Raw genomic sequence first — 19524 nt, 5'->3', positions numbered from 1 at the left:
GCCGCGGCACCCCGGGACCCCCGCGCTCGCAGCCGGCGCCGCCGTCACAGCGGAGCGACGCCCGCGCTCGTGTTCAAACGGAGCCAACACGGCCCTGGCTCGCGGCGCGCATGCGTGGAGCTCGGTGGGCGGGGCGAGGGCGGGGCGAGGGCGGGGCGAGGGCGGGGCGAGGGCGGGGCGAGGGCGGGGCGAGGGCGGGGCGAGGGCGGGACCCCGGCCCCGTGTCTCGGGGCTGTGCTGCCCGCCGGCCTCCGCGGTGCGCGGGCTCCCGGGACCCTGGGCGCGGGCGGCCGCCGTTCCGGCCCCGGCCCCGAGCGCGGCCCCCCGGGGCTGGCCGCCGGCCCCACCCGCAGCAGGCGCGGGGCGCTAACAGTCCTGGGGGCCTCGGTCCCCGGGGCGGGATGGCCGGGCCCCGCCGGGCAGCGCAGAGGAAGGGACGCTCTAGGAGCAGGCGCGCAGACCCGGCCGCAGCCCGCGTGCACCGGGATACGGGGGGCGAAGAACGCAGCCTCGCCGGGTGCTGATGCCAGGGGAGGATGCCGTCTCGGCGCCGGGCTCTGTTTCTCTCCCGCCGACCTTAGGGGCGAAGGCCACCTTGCCCGTCCCTTCCGCCGAGTGTGACCCGCTGCTCCGAGGCCCCACCACCAGGTAACCCCGCCGTCGGGGCTCCTTGCGCGACCCCCAAACCCATCCTCTCCTCGCTTCTCAGCGACCGAGAAAGTCCACAAGCTGCGAGGTGCAATGAACCGGTTCAATCCACCGCGCTTATTGTGGTTTGAAGGTGAGTGCCAGGCCCGCAGGACTCGACCCACTAGAGCCAATAGCGGTTCCAATAACTGGTGCCTTTTCTACAACAGCTCATATCAGGTAGGCCGCCGGTGGGAAATAAAGCACCGTGTCAAACACGCCGGGACGAGCACAGGCCAGGGACTGGTCAAGGACTCGTAATGGCATGAGCTTAAAAAGTTAGGCATATTTATTTATTTGTTTGTTTGTTTTTTAAAGATTTTATGTATTTATAAATGAGAGACACAGAGTCATAGGCAGAGGGAGAAGTAGGCTGGCTGGAGGGACCCATATGCGGGACTCTACCCCAGGACCTTGGGATGACTCCCTGGGCCAAGGCAGATGCTCACCGGTTGAGCCACCCAGGCTTCCCACACATATTTATTTCCATTCCACCTGAATGTCTTCTTAACCCGTCCTTCTTTTTTTATTTCTTTTAAGATAATTTCTTAAAGGTCCTTTTCATAAACCCTTTTATTAACATTTCTCTTATTGCCTTTTTCTCTCATCATGGGCGAGTATAGCAAGTGTTTCCTAATGAGTACATGAAGTGAAAGTAAAGGACGCTGAGAAAATTGGAAAGGCAATGATCAAATATGCTGACCTAATTCACGGGATCAAAATAATTCTACTCTGTTCCTTCACAGGTTAAGAGAGATGGAGAGCTCCACAAGGATTTGGAGAAGAGTCCCAATAATTATTAAAATTCTGGACTAGATTGATTAGGAAAGGTAAAGAAACCAAAAGTCGACTGGGTTAAAAGGAGTTGTAATGGTTTAGTAAAGCTTTTCAAATAGAGATGTCAACTAGGCGTTATGCCTTGCTGGAGGACTAAACAAGAGAAAGCGGGTTTAGGAGCCAACCTAGGGCTTTATTTTTTTTTTTTTTTTTTTTATTTATGATAGTCACAGAGAGAGAGAGAGAGAGGCAGAGACACAGGCGGAGGGAGAAGCAGGCTCCATGCACCGGGAGCCTGATGTGGGATTCGATCCCGGGTCTCCAGGATCGTGCCCTGGGCCAAAGGCAGGCGCCAAACCGCTGCGCCACCCAGGGATCCCCAACCTAGGGCTTTAAAGTGAGAGCCAGTTAAGACATAGTTCTGATAATTGAACTTTAAGGAGGTTTATTGAGGCAGCTCTTTGGGGAATTTTTTTAAAAGATTTTATTTATTTATTCATGAGAGACACAGATGGAGAGGCAGAGACACAAGAAGCAGGCTCCATGCAGGGAGCCTGACCTGGATCTCAATCCCGGGACTCCAGGATCAATCACATCCTGGGCTGAAGGCGCTAAACTGCTGAGCCACCCGGGCTGCCCTCTTTGGAGAATTTTTTTAAAAAGATAGATTTAAGTGTGTCATTTTGAGCAAAGAAACTAATGTTTCTGATCAAGAAGGGGTCCCACAGTTTCAGTCACTTTTGCATATATTAATTCATCTTTATAATGACCCCATGAGATGGATATTACTGTCCCCATTCTATTCAAAGGTTAAACAATTTATTCAAAATAATTTAGTTGGTGATGAGCAGCAAAGTTAGGATTTGAATCCAGCTGTCTGTTGTCACATTCCTTCTACCATAAGCCAGCTTCCTCTAAGGGAAAACTAGATAATGAGCCAAAGGACCTATGAGACTTCAGTTTCCTGAACTCATTCAGAACAGAAATAGTATCTTGCTCCGTTGCGTTTGCCACACCTCCATAGTACCTAATCCCTAGTAAGGGGTTCAGTAAATATGTTCATATTGAATTGATTTGACCTTGATCCTGTCTGAAGAGGCAATGTTTCAACAAAGTCACCAATGAAGAGGAGTCTGTCATTCATTTGGGAAGAATATTACAAGCAAGTACAAAGGAACAGCAAGTACAAAGATCCTGAGGTAGGAAGATGCTTAATTGTATTTGAGGAACAGCCAGGTCAATATGATTGGAGCTGAGTGGAAGAGAAGACAGGTAAGAGTTGCCTTTGGAGAGGAAGCCAAGGGTCAGATTCTTTAGTGCCACTGCCGTCACTTAAAAAAGACTTAGTCCCAGGAACACTGGATCAACAGATTATGATGCTTTACAAGAGAAATAAAATATGATTAAGCTCTTAGAAATATTAATGATTTATTGAATGGCTATTACATGCCAGGTAATGGGATAGGACATTAAAGTGCATTATCTCATTAATTTTGCAGAGTTAGCTATTATCCCAGAAAATGGGAAAATGGAAATATTAAATAATGTGGTTCACAATTAGTGGCAGACAGGATTCAACCCGGGTCTCTTTGAGTCCAAAGCCTGCTCTTCTTACTATACCACATTTTCTTGTTTGAAAGATAAGGAAGAAGGAATTCATGCATGTACACACTTAGCAATTATTAAGTAAAAACTTAATAAAAAATTATTGTTCATTACTCTGTGAGAGACTGTAGAAATAGTCTTAAAATGTAATACAGCATTTTAAAATTGTTTTGTATGATTATATTCTTACCAGTTGTCTGTTTTTACAACTTTGCAGGTAAATGGACTATAAGGCACTTGCCCAAGAAACTGCACTAGAAATTTTAGGATACAATCAAGACACAACAGGCTGGAAAGTGGTTAAGACTTCAGTAAGAAAAAAAGTTAAATGTGTTTCAAGAGTTTATTTCTTAATGAGAAGTGATTCATTAAGACTTTTAAAGATATTTTCTTTTACGAACCAAATAATACATTTTTACTTTTTGTTTGTTTTTACTTTTCACTTTTTTCCATATCTGACAGCTAATTTATTTCTGGATTTTTATTCCCCTTTGAGAAAAAGATAACTGTTTCCAGCAAGGCTTCTAAAAAATTCCATGGAAATCTGTGAGTACAAGTTCCTTTTTATAGTTGTTTGAATTCAGTGCCGCTTCATTAGCTATAACATTGCTTGATAGTAATCAGGAAATAGAAATTAATTATAAAGTCTTATAAAGTCACTGGGTTGAAATGTGATATTAATAAATTAGAGCAATTGTGTACCATCTAATCATTTTCAAACTTGAAGACAATTAGGAAAAAAATCTTTCAAGAAAGAAATAATTACTACCTCATGAGATAATTACTATAAAAGCAAATGGGTATTTTCTTGATAACACTAATATTTTGTGGCCTTTCAAACACTTAGCCTTTCCATTAAATGAACCACTAAAAAAATAGTTTATTTCCCCCAATTTATTTCTCTTGCTGATATATATAATGTTTTCTGAAAGCTGCCTCTAAGGATATTTCTGAGGATCCTGTTTTTTCAAATACAACTACACTGAGGGTAATTATGCTGACATTCTTAACCTTATTCTTAAGAGTTGTTCTTTCATTGCCCACGATATCATATTAATGCAAACAGATTATCATGTTATCGAAATCACATTCAATTTTTTTGGAGTCTACTCTCTCATCTACTTCATTTTGTATTTCTTGCTTTTTTATTATTTAACTAGAATTTACTTATCTTTTGTCTCAATCCAGTTTTCTACTATGAAGTAAAACTGGCATGCTTTATCCTATTCATTTTAATAATTATCAGGAAGATGATCCCTGCCTTCATTATCTAAATAATTAATGACTCTAATAGCAGCACTTTCAAATATTGACTAAGAAGGGGAGTGGATAAAGTCAAGCCCAGTCATACTAGAGGAATAAGCTCTTGGATAAGCTTTTTGGTGCTTACAGATCAGACAAGTATAGACAGCAACCTATGCATCAAGGAAACTTTGGAAGTTATTTATTCATTCAATAATACTTGGATATTTGTATGCAAGATGCTATGCCATGCCTAGAGCCATTCAGGGAATAGCCCCAATTGGGCTGTTTTAAAGCTTTATTGAGATTTTTTTTATCAGAGGCATTATACTCTTGCATGCAAAACTAAACAAAAATTGGAACTTTCTGCACTCACATTTTAAGTGGGAAATTTGTATGTACTATATAGTAGTTATTTATTAATGTACGAAAATATCTTACCCCACGTCTTAGGGACTTAACATTTATTATCGTATGGAACCTGTGGGTCAGGAACCCAGATGTTGCTTAGCCTGGTGCCTCTGTCTCAAAGATTCTTACCAGGCTGCGATCAAGGTGTCAACTGAGGCTTTGGTCTCAGCTAAAGGCAGCTCTGCTTCCAGGCTCACATACATGGTTGTTGGCTGGAAGCCTTCCTCAGCTCCTTGACATATGGACTGCTCCATAGGGCTACTCACAACATGACAGTTTGCGTACCTCACAGTGAGGTTCTGGGAGAGAACAAGAGAAGGAGCAAACCAGTCAAAAGCCAAAGCCTTTCTGCAACCTAATCCTGGAAGTGACCTCCCATAACTTTTGGAATATTCAGTTTATTAGAAGTGAATCAGTAGAACCAGCCCTGACTCACGGGAAGGGGAATCCACAAGTGTGAGTACCAGGAAGTGGGGATCACTGGGACCCATGGTAGAGACTACCTGTCACACACTGGTTTTGGAAAACTGTCTTTTAGTTTGTTTTTTTTTTAAAGATTTTATTTATTCATGAGAGACACACACAGAAAGAGAGGCAGAGACACAGGCAGAGGGAGAAGCAGGCTCCATGCAGGGAGCCCAATGTGGGACTCGATCCCTGGACTCCAGGATCAGGCCCTGGGCTGAAGGCGGCGCTAAACCGCCGAGCCACCTGGGCTTCCCTAGTTCTTTTTTATAGTTGTGCTGTAGTTCAGTAAATATCAAACACAGGTTTAAAATTAAGGTTGGTAAAAGGTAATAAAATTCAATTTTGCATGCTTGTTTTCTCAAGCACAACTCTGATGCTTCTAAATTTGCCATGTTTGCTAATGCAAGGAGAGTATGACTGGAGCACTTTATATCTTTCAAAATACCTCTATTATTCTGTATTCCCTGTGGCAGATATTGAGGTTCCTACAAAGGAAGTTAGTCTGAACATGTTGGTCAGGTTGGTCTGCATCAGTCAAAAGTTTACTTCCCCTGGCCTGGAGTGAGAGGAAAGTGAGATTGCAATCAAATCATGGGGAAAATCTAGGGAAGCTTAAAACTTTTCCAGCACATCAAAGAAAGCTTCACATTTTATTTAAATTGTAAATATGAGATACATCTGCATATGAATTAGAATGTGCAACAGAGTGTAAGCATTACAGGCTTTGGGAATATATAGCATGGTCCAGTGCTAATTGGCAAAGTAGTATCTGGGAGAAATGTAATCCCTCAAAATGCCTTGAGGTGGGAAATGGGTTGCATTATCAAATAAGTTTTTCTTTTCTTTTCTTTTCTTTAAGATTTTACTTATTTGAAAGAGAGAGAGAACGTGCATGAGTATAAGCAGGGGGAGGGGCAGAGGGAGAGAGAAAGGGAGAAGTAGACTCCCCGCTGAGTAGGGAGCTGATACAGGGCTCCATCCCAGCACCCTGAGATCATGACCAGAGCTGAAATCAATAGTTGCTTACCCGACTGAGCCAAACAGGTGCCCCTCAGATAAGTTTTTCAAAATACTCCAGACTGTATTCTCTTGCAGAAATTCCCTCTAAGGTCTGAGAAATCCTAGAGTAAAAAAAACCTAATGTTAAGTCAAACTTTTCCAAATGTTTTTGACCAGGAATATGCTTCTGAAATACTGGCCTGGATAATAGATTACTGACCAAATCAGTTTTGGATTTTTTAAAAAAAAATTATTTATTCATGAGAGACACAGAGAGAGGCAGAGACACAAGCAGAGGGAGAAGCAGGCTCCCTGAGGGGAGCCCGATGTGGGACTTGATCCTGGGACTCCGGGATCACGCCAGAGCCAAAGGCATATGCTCAACTGCTGAGCCATCCAGGTGCGCCTAAATCCAGTTTTCTCACACCTAATATCAGTGATGGACAAACACGAAGGTCAGTTAGTTGCCCAAATCCTGACATGTGAAAAATAAATGAAATTCAAAAGTCATGGTTTATGAATAAGGTTAAGTTGTAATACAGACATGCCCATTCCTCGTATATTGTCTATGGCTGCTTTACTGCAAAGTTAATAGTTGCAACGTAGATGATGGTCACCTGCAAAGCCTAAATTATATACTATCTGGTGTGAAAAAATTGCTGATTACTGCTTTAGACCACATCACATCCTTAAATTAAGAATTGGTGCTACAACGGTTACCTGAGTGGCTCAGCAGTTGAGCATCTGCCTTCAGCTCAGGGTGTGATCCTGGGGTCCCACATCGGGCTCCCTGCAAGAAGCCTGTGTCTCTGCCTTTCTCTCTCTCTGTGTGTGTCTCTTATGAGTAAATAAATAAAATCTTTTAAAAAATGAAAGATTTGGGGCCACAAGATACTATATGTGTAACCATACAAACGTCTCATCAGTTGCGTTTGGCTTATGATAAATACCACAGGTAAATAAATATTTATGAAAAAGATTTTAGAAAATCTCTAAAAGAAGGTAGTAGCCCTTCTAAAAAGACGACTATAAAACACTATAGATTTGTAGAAAAATACATTTTGAAATAACTTATATTATTTAATGCTTATTTAAATAAACCTGGCTAATTGCAGTTGAATATTAGTGTTTTGAATTGCTGATACTACCTACAAGTGTTTTTCCTGTTATTTGCTAAATTAGCCTACTTTATACTATGATAGCATTGTATTTTGAGCTTAGACTAAACGTGTTAAATTTTGAATTTTCTCTATTTTAACTATAGATATCGTGTTGAAGGAGTGATTCCAGAATCGACAACTAACCTATCTGATTTCCTCTACAAACCTGAAAACAGAGTTACATGGGATAAAGCATTAAAAGTGTACAATATGGTACACAGGATTGATTCGGTAATTTATTGTTTGATATTGGACTCTTGCTGTATCAATGTATTTTAGTTTTATTAGTGATTTGAGTATATTAACTTATATGATGTAGACACTTCATATTTTATAGACTTGAATTGAAATCTTTATAAAAGTCTTAAAACTTCCCTCATTATTAATCAAAAGTTTAATGCCAATTAGCCTGATTCTGTTGCAAAGGCTTAGCACATTCTGAATCTAGCCAGCTCTTGCAGATGTGTCTTTAGTCTTGAAGGGAGTTACTGTATTCACCTCCCCCATTAGGTGGAAGAAAAAGATTAAGCATGCCTTCTTTGATGGGAAGTCAGTAGATTTATCTTGGTTATAATACATTAGATAACAAGAGCAACGCAGACACATACTGTAAAGACTCAAGAGCAAACAGCATGTAATTTTTTTAAAAGATTTTATTTATTCATGAGAGACACACAGAGAGAGGCAGAGACACAGGCGGAGGGAGAAGCAGGGAGCCCGATGTGGGACTTGATCCCGGGACTCCAGGTTCATGTCCTGAGCCAAAGGCAGATGCTTAACTGCTGAGCCACTCAAAGATCCCTCAATAAACTGTTTTTAAAAATTGAGTCATATAGCAAACCTTTATGATTTTCACAAACAGTTGCATTTGTAATATTTCAGGTCACTGGGTCTTTGGTTCTTTGTGTCTCCAAGCCACATTCCACACGTGAAAACAATGTCCCACATATCTGCCATCACATTATTATTTAGTTAGAACTCTGTAAGTTACCTTTACCTCATTTTATTAAATTTATTTTATTTATTTATTTTAAAGATTTTATTTATTCATGAGGATACAGAGAGAGAGAGAGAGAGAGGCAGAGACACAGGCAGAGGGAGAAGCAGGCTCCATGCAGGGAGCCCGATGTGGGACTGGATCCCGGGACTCCAGGATCGCGCCCTGGGCTGAAGGTGGCGCTAAACTGCTGGGCCACCCCAGGCTGCCCCTAAATTGATTTTAAAGCTTGGGAGTGAGGAGAGGTTGTGGAAAAGCCCAGGAAGGTAAATATTCCGTTTTGTAGAGCGGTCCTGAAGTTCCTATGCACAAGAAACACCTCTCCATTACCCTCCTGGGATTTAAACTTACAGTTTGAGAAACAGTTCATCATGAATGAAATTCAAACACTGGACTGTTCCCCCTCATGACTCTGTGATACTAATTACACAGTTCCATTCGTACTTCATACATGTCTGCTTTGCTGCAAGTCAACTTTAATAATGGAAAGAATACTAGATTTGGCATCAAAAAACCTTAACAGATTCAGAGAAAATATGTGATTTGCCCAAGGTCACTACAGCCAATATGTGGTAGAGCCATGACCTCATGCTTGATCTCCTGATTCCAAATTCTGTGCCTTTTCCAATATACTACATTACCTCTGAGTAGCATTGCAGTCTAAGAATTATTTTACCCTCCTATGAATTTCATAATATGCATCTCTGGGCATGTTTCTTACTGACTCATTTACCCCCACTACTGAGGGAGGGAGGGGGGCAGCCCGGGTGGCTCAGCGGTTTAGCGCTGCTTTCAGCCCAGGGCCTGATCCTGGGTACCCAGGATCGAGTCTCACGTTGGGCTCCCTGCGTGGAGCCTGCTTCTCCCTCTGCCTGTGTCTCTGTCTCTGTCTCTGTCTCTCTCTCTCATGAATAAATAAAATCTAAAAAAAAAAAAAAATGAGGGCGGGAGGGATTCCTGCTCTGGGGTTATGGGGGTGATCAAACATAGGACGTCTGACACTAGGCAAATGAGGTCAGCAGTTTGGTAATCATCGTCATAGCCCAGGAGACAGCCCTTTGACTTAGATCGGCCTTTGTGAAGCGGAGCACGCGGTGCCGGATGGTGAGCCACGTTTCAACCAAAGACGACAGGAGAAATTGAAACAGAGAAGTGCATTGGTCACCAGTCCCTGAAGGCGTCACAGCCTGCTTCCAGGAGCCCCGGGGGGGGGGGGGGCGGGGGGGCACGGGAGCCGGAGTCCGGGGCCGTGGTCTGTGCCTGCAGGTGCAGCGCTCTGGGAATCCTGGGTCAGGCTGGATCCCAACAAGGAGGACGGGGCATTCTGTAAAGTGCAGGCGCCACCGTCAGGGAACCCCGAGGGGAAGGCCGAAGGCGGGGAGGTTCCCTCGGGAGCTGACCCTCGCTTGTGACTCGGTGGCGACTTCTAAGGCACATGCTTAGCTCCCCGTGAGTGGCCCCAAAGTGGATGCTGGGGCAGCAGTGCTGAGGGGTAGCGTGCAGGCTCAGCACTCCAGGTCACGCCGTGCCACGCGGTGTGGCCTGGGAGTTGCACCCAGGCCCGGAGTGGATAGTCAGGGGTTGTGCAAGACCGACTTTGTAGTACCCAGAGGTTGGCCTGACCCGACTCCTACAGGAGGCTATGCTTGGTTGTTGGAATAGTTTTGCATCGCAGCGGGACACAGGTGGGAAGTGGCCTGATCCTGCTGCTCAGGAGTGCTGTTTGGCTTAGGGCCCTCACCTGGAGGACAGATGGGGAGAGTAACTTGCAGCTGGGCCAGTCAAGACTCTCCTGATTTCAGCAGATGTCCAGGCAGCACAGAACACCAGTCTTTAATTTTAGGCCTTACCCCACGGGTGCTAAACCAATATATTCTTTAGAATATATTACCTGGCTGGTGTGGACTGGGAGGAATAGTTCTGTCCTGGGAATCAGGAACATGGGGTTTAGTTCTGCCCTTATCTCCAGTTTTGCATGTGATTTAATCTGTTAGGCTTCAATTTCTTCATCTAAAAATTTAAAGGGTAGCAGCCCAGGTGGCTCAATGATTTAGTGCCACCTTAGGTCCAGGGTGTGGTCCTGGAGACCCAGGACGAGTCCCACGTCAGTCTCCCTGCGTGGAGCCTGCTTCTCCCTCTGCCTGTGTCTCTGCCTCTCTCTCTCTCTCTCTCTCTCTCTGTCTTTCATGAATAAATAAATTTTAAAAAAATCTTTAAAGGATCCCTGGGTGGCGCAGCGGTTTGGCGCCTGCCTTTGGCCTAGGGTGCGATCCTGGAGACCCCGGATCGAATCCCACGTCAGGCTCCCGGTGCATGGAGCCTGCTTCTCCCTCTGCCTGTGTCTCTGCCTCTCTCTCTCTGTGTGTGACTATCATAAATAAATAAAAATTAAAAATAAAATAAAATAAAAAAATAAAAAAAATCTTTAAAAAAATAAAAATTTAAAGAGTAGATGATAACAAGATTCCATTCTGAATTTTCTGCACTTAATTAATGCTTTACCAGGTACATGATTTGCAAAGGACTTTCTCCCCTTGTAGCATGGCCTTTTTATTTATAGTTTCCTTTGCTGCGCAGAGCTTTTTAGTTAGATGTAGTCCCACTTGTTCACTTTTGCTTTTGTTACCTTGCACTTATAGATACAGTGTTCCTCTAACAGTGAAAATGCAAGCTGATTTGATAAGCTCTTATGATTTCAAATCCCTGCTTTTTCCAAAAAGTAGCTAACCGTACTCAGTGAAATGCTTTGTGAAGTGATACAAAGAATAGATATTAAGTAACTGCTGCAATCTTTATGGTTTGATTTGTTGCAGGACACATGCATATGTCATACCATCACACAAAGCTTTGCCATGGGCTCAATCTCCCCCCGGGACTTTGTCGACTTAGTGTACTTCAAGCGCTGTGAAGGGAATATGGATATTATCAGTTGTAAGTTGGAACAATTTGCCCACATTTTGGAATTCTTATGAGTCATTAATAAATGTGTTTTCCTTTAACTCAGTTTGGAAGGTACTGTGTGTGTTCAATTAATTTTTAATTTTTAATTTTTTTTTACTTAGTGAGACCAGTAAATATATGTATAGTATAGACAAAGAAGCCTGACATTTTACCCAACTCCGGAGGTGCCATTAACATCAGTAAATAATTATGGTATCTCTTGGCCTTCTTGCAGCTTATAGCATGCAGGACTAGGTATAGACAGGTCCTTATAAACTAAAACTTCACAGCATATACATCTTATATGTATATATAGCTTATATGATATATATATAGTTTATATGATATATAGCTAATCTAGACACAAAGTTAATCTTTGGATACATAATATTATACTTGAATTGTGTAGAATGGGCATATCCAGTAAGATAAAATTCCTGAATAAATTTTCTTTAGACAAGTCTTTACATAAATGCGCTTATATTTATTTTTTTAAAGATTTTATTTATTTATTAATGAGAGAGAGAGAGAGGCAGAGACACAGGCAGAGGGAGAAGCAGGCTCCATGCAGGGAGCCCGATGTGGGACTCAATCCCGGGTCTCCCAGGATCACAACCTGGGCTGAAGGTGGCGCTAAACCGCTGAGCCGCCCGGGCTGTCCCTTATATTTCTTTCAGAAATTGGAGGTTTTGTTATATCCTTAGCCCTCCCAAAAATGTGTCACTCTATAAAATGCAAACAGGTGATCATTTCCTAACTTGCTTCGTTCACTTAAAACATACCAGTTCATACCACAAAGATCTTTGGACTCACATAGATGAAGGAACTTCTGGTGAAGGGACTTTGGTAGGACAGTGGCCTAGAGCCATTTTTCTCCAGATTTCAATTTAATCTCACCATTCCTATCTGAATAGCTTTCCCTATTGTAAACTGCTTGGGGATAGGACAGTTAAGTGCTGTTAATTATTTTCCAGCACGGTTTCCGTTGCTCTGCTACGTCTGTTAGGACTCTAAGGCTCAGAGTCCAGATGCGTCATGGTCCTGCTAACAGTCCTCACTTGAACATAGTGTATTGCAGCGTGCCGCTAAGGCCTGAGATTCGTCCCTTCCCTGTAGCTGTCTCTTGTAGGTTCATACAGTTGTCACTGAGCTGTCTCCTTCTTAAATGAGAGCACATAAATTTTATTCACTGCCTCCAGCACAAAATACTGGGTGTCTGCATTCTAGATCTGTTGTTTTCTATATTTTGAACCAGACCATTTTAATCTCCTTTTTAGCGATCAGAGGGAAGGTAAAAAAGAATTATGGAAGTTACAATCAACAAATAGTAGTAGTACTCAATCATCCGGTGATCGATACTAAATCTGCCTTAAGCAGTTTTCTTAAATGAATTTTTGATGAATACTAGGTTTTCTTAATGTTCCATTTGTTATTTAACTTATTGTACAGCTTGTTTTAAGCTAAATATTTTGTGTGCATTATTTCACCAGTGAGGAAACTAAGTGATACAGTTATATGGCTAATAAGCACCTGAACCAGAATTAAAACTCAAGTCTTCTGACTTTCAAAATCTGTGCTGTCATCCCACATGCCTCACAAAAGACCCATACTAGTTTGTGATATAACAAAAAAAGTTTTAAAGAAAGACAAGGATAATCTCCATATTTTAAACAGAGACAAAATACTAATATCACCTCTGGCCGTACCTTTATGCCAACACAACAGGCTCTGATGAGGTGATGAACAGGTCATGAATATGGGAAATGCATTCAGCCACATTTGTCTCTTAAGCTGTTCCTAAGCCAGTGTTTGACATTGCATTTCCCAAAGAATTGACTGCTTATGTTAAAATCATACAGGAAAATCAATCTTTTCTGACAAGAGCAGGAATCAGTTGCACAGAAAAAACAAATATATATATATATATTTTAAAGATTTTATTTATTTATTCATGAGAGACACAGAGAGAGAAAGAGGCGGAGACACAGGCAGAGGGAGAAGTAGGCTCCATGCAGGGAGCCCGATACGGGACTCGATCTCAGGACCCCCGGGGTCAGGCCCTGGGCTGAAGGTGGCGCTATGCTGCTGAGCCACCTGGGCTGTCCCACAAATATATTTTTAAAAATATTTTTAGAAAGTGTCTATATAATTATCACAAACTTAGTCATAATCAAATCAGCTCCCTTTTACATTTACATACAATATAGTTATGCTACATAATTGCTAAAACATACTCTACTGACTTTTAATTATACTTTGAATTAGCTACAGGGAATTGGCAGAAAGAGCATTTTTTAAAAGATGTATTTATTTACTTTAGAAGAAGAGTGAGTGAGTGCAGGGGGAAGCCGGCAGAGATAATCCCAAGCCAGCTCCACAATGGGCATGGAGCCTGACCCAGGGCTGGATCCCAGCACCTTGAGATCAGGACCTGAGCCAAAACCAACAGTCTGATACTTATCCGACTGAACCACCCAGGTGCCCCAGCAGAAAAGAGCATTTAAACTATCTTCGTTAATAGACCAAATAACCATATCAAATATTTTATTTAAAAAAGGATTAACATGTTGTATATAAATGTTAAATCACTTATATTCTACACCTGAAACTAATATTCCACTGTATATTAAGCAACTGGAATTCAAATAAAAACTTAAAAAATAAGTAGATTTAAAAGGATCTAACCCTAAATAATAAATAGATAACTATTAACCAAAAAAGAACTACAAACCCACTATCCTAACGGAATAGTCTTTTCCTTTGTGATTTCTTCTTTTGCTTCAAATCTCAGAAAGTAATTAAATGATACTTTTTGTTTTATGTAAAGGGTAATAGCATCTTTAGAGATACTAACAGGAGAAAATTTGAGAGGACAATAGTGCTCATACTGGCATATTCACAATTTTGATCTGTGTACATATGAATATGTACAAACATACACACATATAAAATTAATATCAGTGCTGAAAATAACTAAATTAAATGCTATCACATACAATTTTAAAAATATGCTACTTGAAATAAAACTTTTCATCTTTGTGGAACAGGCTTCATTAAAACTTTTTTTTTTTAATCACTTAGCTAACAGTGTGGATTTTCCAGCATATCCTCCATCTTCAAATTATGTCCGTGGTTATAACCATGCTTGTGGCTATATATGTTCTCCTCTGCAAGAGTAAGTGTTACTTGCATTTATTTATTTTAACAAGTTTTTCAGTTCAGTTTGTGATTTCTTAACTAAAGGATTCCTAACTCATTGGTAGAAGGGTGTGCCAGCATATTCTGTTAGGAAAAAAATTGCCCCTAAGCGCAATTAAAAAATAAATTTTATAAGTATTTTAATAATCAGAATAGATAATTCCCTATAAAGTATAATTTGAGGTCTCTGGGACTAGTCACACATACACATTCCCTTCTGTCCCCTCCCTCCCAGTTAACCTTAACTTGATGCTTTTTATTTCACCATTAGAGTTACTTCTGTGAATTTTAAGGAATTTTTGTAAATTAATAAATAGAATTATAATACACTCACATTTATCAGTAATGAATGCTTTACCTTAAATGAATTCTTTCCAGTGGACTACCTACAAATACCTGCAGAATGAGACCTACAGTAGGTAAATTTGAAAAGAGCTAGAGAAATCAAAGGAGTCACTGCCTATAGGTGAGCAGCCTAGGGATGAATGGTAACATAAAAGATACACATTTTGTGAATGGATGTACATTAATTCAATGTATATCATTTCACAAATTCCTTAAGTTTTTTTTTGTTAAGTGATTTCATACAAGTAAAAGATACTGGCGCATAAAAACATGTAAAATTTTATATTGGCCAGATATAAACCTCTCAATAGAAGGAAAAAAAAAACATGAGAAGAAAGTCAAAATAAAATTACATTATAGACTGTATTCTTAATATTTTCTCTACTGAATTAGAGAACTGAAAGAAATTCACAATTAAGTACATTAATAGGATCATAGGTGCAGATGGTGATGATGGTGATACATGGTCTTTCCTCCCACGTGTTAACTTTGAAACTATGGTCAAGACTTTATTCTCCACAGCAAAAGAAAACAAAACAAGGGAAGGATTCCTGCTTCAGATCAGTTGCATAAATCAACAGCTGGGAAGGACTGTAGTTGAGAAGCTACACACTCTGATCTGCGCTTCACAGGCTGAGTCCCCTTCTTGCATCTTGTCAACTTTCCCTTTCCGCTACGAGAAATGTGGGACAAAAGCTCTGATCTAGATATCCCATCTAGGGTGCGAGCTCTGCCTAGCATCCTATCAGAGGAAAAGATATAGCCTCATTCATAGTCTCAGGGAAAGGTACTAACAAAAAAGTGATTCCTTTGTACCTTCTCTTTTCATGCAGCACATTTTGGGCAGCCCACGTTTGTAAATGTCATGTAGTAAGCTTCTAAAACTTATAAGTAGTAAAGGTGCTCTCTAGTAAATACTGGAAAGGTTTCCTTAAGCATGTAAAGCCCTAGCAAACTCAAATAGAGATTTAAGACTTTTCCGGCAGCTAGTGAATATTCTCAATCTAGCCACTGGGACACTATGAAAATAGTCTAAACTCTCCATAGACAAGAGTAGAAGAAAATGGACACTCAGTGGTTTGTTGAAGCAGTGGTCTTCATACCCCTCCAAAAGAATTTTGTAAAACTGTACTCCACTTTGCACATTTTTAAGTTATTAAAATTTTCATAGGATTAAATAGGAGGGTGCAATTTTTAGCACTCTAAATATTGACACTCTAAAAAAAGTGTTATGTAACTCTTATAAACATATCCAATAAATTCTAAATACCATAATTGGAAACCTATTATAACTATCAGCTTCAAAATACATACAACCTTTAACAGTCAGAAATTTACATCATCGATTTTCTCATTGCTCCCACACTCTTACTTTTTCTCCCTCACATAATTTAATCCTAATAGAATATATTTTACATTTGGATTATTTTATTCTTTTACTAATCACCCTGTAATTCTTCTTTGCAAACATAAGTGTTTAATTTTAAAAATCCATTTTCTTTGTGATCTTAAGTATCTAAATGTCACAAAATATATGTGTACTAATTATTATTACATGATCAAAATAAAAAATATATTACCAGATGTTACATAACTATTAAATATAAAAACAAACTTACTGAAAACACACCTTTTATTATTAGCAAAACTTAGGTAGCACTTAACTTGGTTCTAGGCACTATATAAACAGTTTACATATATTGATTCATTTGGTCATCCCAACAGCCCCATGAAGTGTAGGTAGTACTACTGTCTTTTTGCAGAAACGAAAATGGAAGTCCAGAAAGACTAAGTAATTTTTTCGAGGTTAAACATAGGTAATAGCAAAGCTCAGCTTCAAACCATTCCAGAGTACATTCTTCTAACAATTACAACTAATTTACCTGTAATTGGTAATACTGATAAAATGATATTGTACTTACTATTGTTCACTCTTCTGCATTTTTATGAATGTAAGCACTCAAAAGGTTTGTTTATATAAGTGCGCTAAAATGAAAAGAGTATAATTCCAGGACTGTCATTAAATGTCTTGAAATTCTTTTGTGTTGTGTACCATAAATTACATAACAATCTAGAGTCAAATACTATTTTTAATGACTTAACAGCTGACAACTAAGTTAGACCCTTAAATGTTATTGAAAGCAAAGAATTGACAACATGACTTGGTAAGAATTTATTATCCAGTCATTAGTCATTCACTTTCTCAATTCACTTCCGGTAGATCAGATTTTCCCTTTGGCATCTCAGAGATTTTTAAATGCCAGAGTAAAGCACCGTAGTATCATTTGGTGCTATTCAGGGAAGATGACAGGTATACCTTTGTTCTGTAAAGCAACAGAAGGATGATATGAACAGGCTGGTGGGAAAGGAGGAGCCTTCATCTCCATCAGAGACAGTCTCAGATCAATGTAGGGAAAAGGAAATTAGAGATTTGAAAATTCATTCCCTTAAGTGTTATTCATCCTCGCATACCCTTTGGAAAGTCTTCACATACTCCAGTTTGAAGATTACTGAGTTAGAATATAAAATACTAGTCTTCCTAATGTCATTTGGAAAGAACATTTCAAAATGTTAAATGCACAAAACCTTTGACCTAGAAATTTCATGTACTTGTAGAAATGCATATATATACATTACAAAGACGTTTTAGTGCAGCTTTATAGTGGTAAAAAGAGAAATAATCAAAATGATAGTCAATAAAGGATTGGTTACATAGACGAATACTATATGCAGTCATGAAAAACAATTAAGCAGATATGTATCAACAGAAAAAAGTACTTGATACCTACTAAGAGGGAAAATAAAACTAGTTACAGAAAAGTAGGTCATTTTTGTAAAGACAAAAGTCTGTACATTGTGTATATATGTGGGTTAGGTATCCACATCCGCACATATGCATGCTGTCTTCCTGTATACACAGACAGTAGTCTAAGAAGATGCAGCAAAAGGTACAGTGATGATCTCTGGAGAACATAATAAGGAGAATAATTATGAAAATTGTTTAAATTTTTATAAGCATACATTAATTTTGTGATTTAAAAGTTAAGATGACAAAAAGGAAAAGCTGACTGAAGACTTAACAGGTTGTCTGGCTACTTAATTTTTTTATGTACGATGTTTATGAGTGCAAACCACTCGGCCCCTTTTTTGCGTCCTTCCCTCCTCCCTCCTCAGTAACTGTTCTGTCATAAGCACTATGGAGGGAATCCATGGTAAACAAGACAAGAATCCTGGTATCTATAAACTTAGACGTTCAATGGACAAATTTTAAAAATCTTTATATTTTTTTAACTCTCCCTTTGTTTACAGGAACCCAGCACATTCCAAACTAGTGATGTTTATTCAGACAGAAATGAGAGGAAAATTGTCCCCATCCATAATTGAAGCAACCATGCCTTCCAACTTGGTAAGCTTCATCCTCAATGCAAAGGACGGAATAAAGGCGCTGAGAAGTCCATCGGGATGCGGACACCATCAGGGTGGTCACTCATCGTTCCTAAAGAATTAAGGCCGTAGAAAGCATGTGTGGCAATGACTGCAGTTTACTTCCAAGTCAGTATGCATAAATACTGTTACACTATTCTAGACAATATCCTTGTACAAATTACTGAAGGCACTTTGTGAAAATAAGAACTCATAGTTGTACAAGAGAACAGCATTAAATATAGCTTTTAATCTCATATAAGAATGATGTTAATAACAAATGTTCTTAATGCACTTTTATCTGTTGCTTTTTTCCCCTGGAAAATGCTCGGTAAAAGAATCAGTAAGAAAAAATACGCAGTCAGAAGTCAGCATTAATTAAAAATTAAAATATATTTTAAATTGTTTTTTCTTCATTTACTGTTTAAATTGATCATTGTAGGAGATAGGAACATAAAAACTGAAAAGAATTCCAATAGAATGTATGAAGAATGATATCTAAAATTTAAAATTGAGTGAATCAGGGATTAATAGAAGTTTATAAGTTTTTAGCCTGTATTTGAGATCTTTTTAGATCTGCATGATGAATTAGAAATAAATCACCAGGGGCACTTGGGTGGCTCAGTGGTTGAGCGTCTGCCTTTGGCTTAGGTCATGATCCATGGGTCCTAGGATGGAGTCCCGCATGGGGCTCCCTGCATGGAGCCATGGAGCCTGCTTCTCCCTCTGCCTGTCTCTGCCTCTGTCTGTGTCTCTCATGAATAAATAAATAAAATCTTTTTTTTTAAAATAAATAAAATCTTTAAAAAAAATGCATCATGAATCAACTTTTGGTTCTGGCCAAGATGTAGTAACCCATTCCTCCCAAATCCTTCCTCTTAAAAACTAAAAGATTCTACATATAAGAATATGAAGATTCAAGCAGAGGTGAAAAGAAGGCAAACTGCCCAGGGACCTTCGGACTTGAGGAATGACACAGCAGTCATTGTCTGAGTCTCCTTATTGCCTTCCATATATTCCAGACAAGTCACTGCAGAAGCCTCCAACCTGGAACCACCAACAAGCAGGAACAATAACAAAAAGCTTCCAGAAAAAGCCTGTTCTTCCTAGCTGTAGGAGTAGCTATGAACAAAAGGGTGACCTAATGGAACAAAATTCTACAGCAGCCAAACATCAACCTAAAACTGCACCCACTCACTCTCTGGTTTCAGTGGGCAGAGAGATGATCTTACACTCCACCTTGTTTCCATCCCGCAGAAGCAGGTGGTGCTG

The 19524-nt window shown here is 40.0% G+C and overlaps 1 protein-coding gene across 5 annotated transcripts; it reads left to right on the top strand.

The window, feature by feature from the left end:
* The first annotated feature begins 330 nt into the window (after positions 1 to 330).
* Positions 331 to 18647, top strand: STARD6 (StAR related lipid transfer domain containing 6). 5 transcript variants are annotated; one of them, XM_025997628.2, is made up of 9 exons: positions 331 to 648; positions 1434 to 1517; positions 2561 to 2736; positions 3287 to 3380; positions 3566 to 3615; positions 7454 to 7580; positions 11160 to 11277; positions 14368 to 14461; positions 18139 to 18647. In XM_025997628.2, the coding sequence occupies exons 4-9, from the start codon at positions 3291 to 3293 to the stop codon at positions 18335 to 18337; spliced, it is 678 nt and encodes a 225-aa protein (XP_025853413.1). In that variant the 5' UTR covers positions 331 to 648; positions 1434 to 1517; positions 2561 to 2736; positions 3287 to 3290; the 3' UTR covers positions 18338 to 18647. The 5 variants fall into 5 exon arrangements, with proteins under 5 accessions (XP_025853413.1, XP_025853411.1, XP_072613997.1 ...); XM_072757896.1 differs by having other exon boundaries at positions 387 to 781; positions 1434 to 1654; positions 1853 to 2736; XM_025997626.2 differs by lacking the exon at positions 2561 to 2736 and having other exon boundaries at positions 372 to 781.
* Positions 18648 to 19524: the final 877 nt, after the last annotated feature.

This window comes from Vulpes vulpes, chromosome 5 (assembly GCF_048418805.1).
Source record: "Vulpes vulpes isolate BD-2025 chromosome 5, VulVul3, whole genome shotgun sequence".
NCBI classification, from domain to species: domain Eukaryota; kingdom Metazoa; phylum Chordata; class Mammalia; order Carnivora; family Canidae; genus Vulpes; species Vulpes vulpes.
This window is presented reverse-complemented; position numbering and strand designations above follow the sequence as displayed.

Coding starts and splice junctions, on each gene's coding strand:
- STARD6 (XM_025997628.2), top strand. CDS start 3,291: ATGGACTATAAGGCACTTGCCCAAGAAACTGCACTAGAAATTTTAGGA. Junction 3,381..3,565: donor GGAAAGTGGTTAAGACTTCA/GTAAGAAAAAAA, acceptor TTCCCCTTTGAG/AAAAAGATAACTGTTTCCAG. Junction 3,616..7,453: donor AAAAAATTCCATGGAAATCT/GTGAGTACAAGT, acceptor TTTTAACTATAG/ATATCGTGTTGAAGGAGTGA.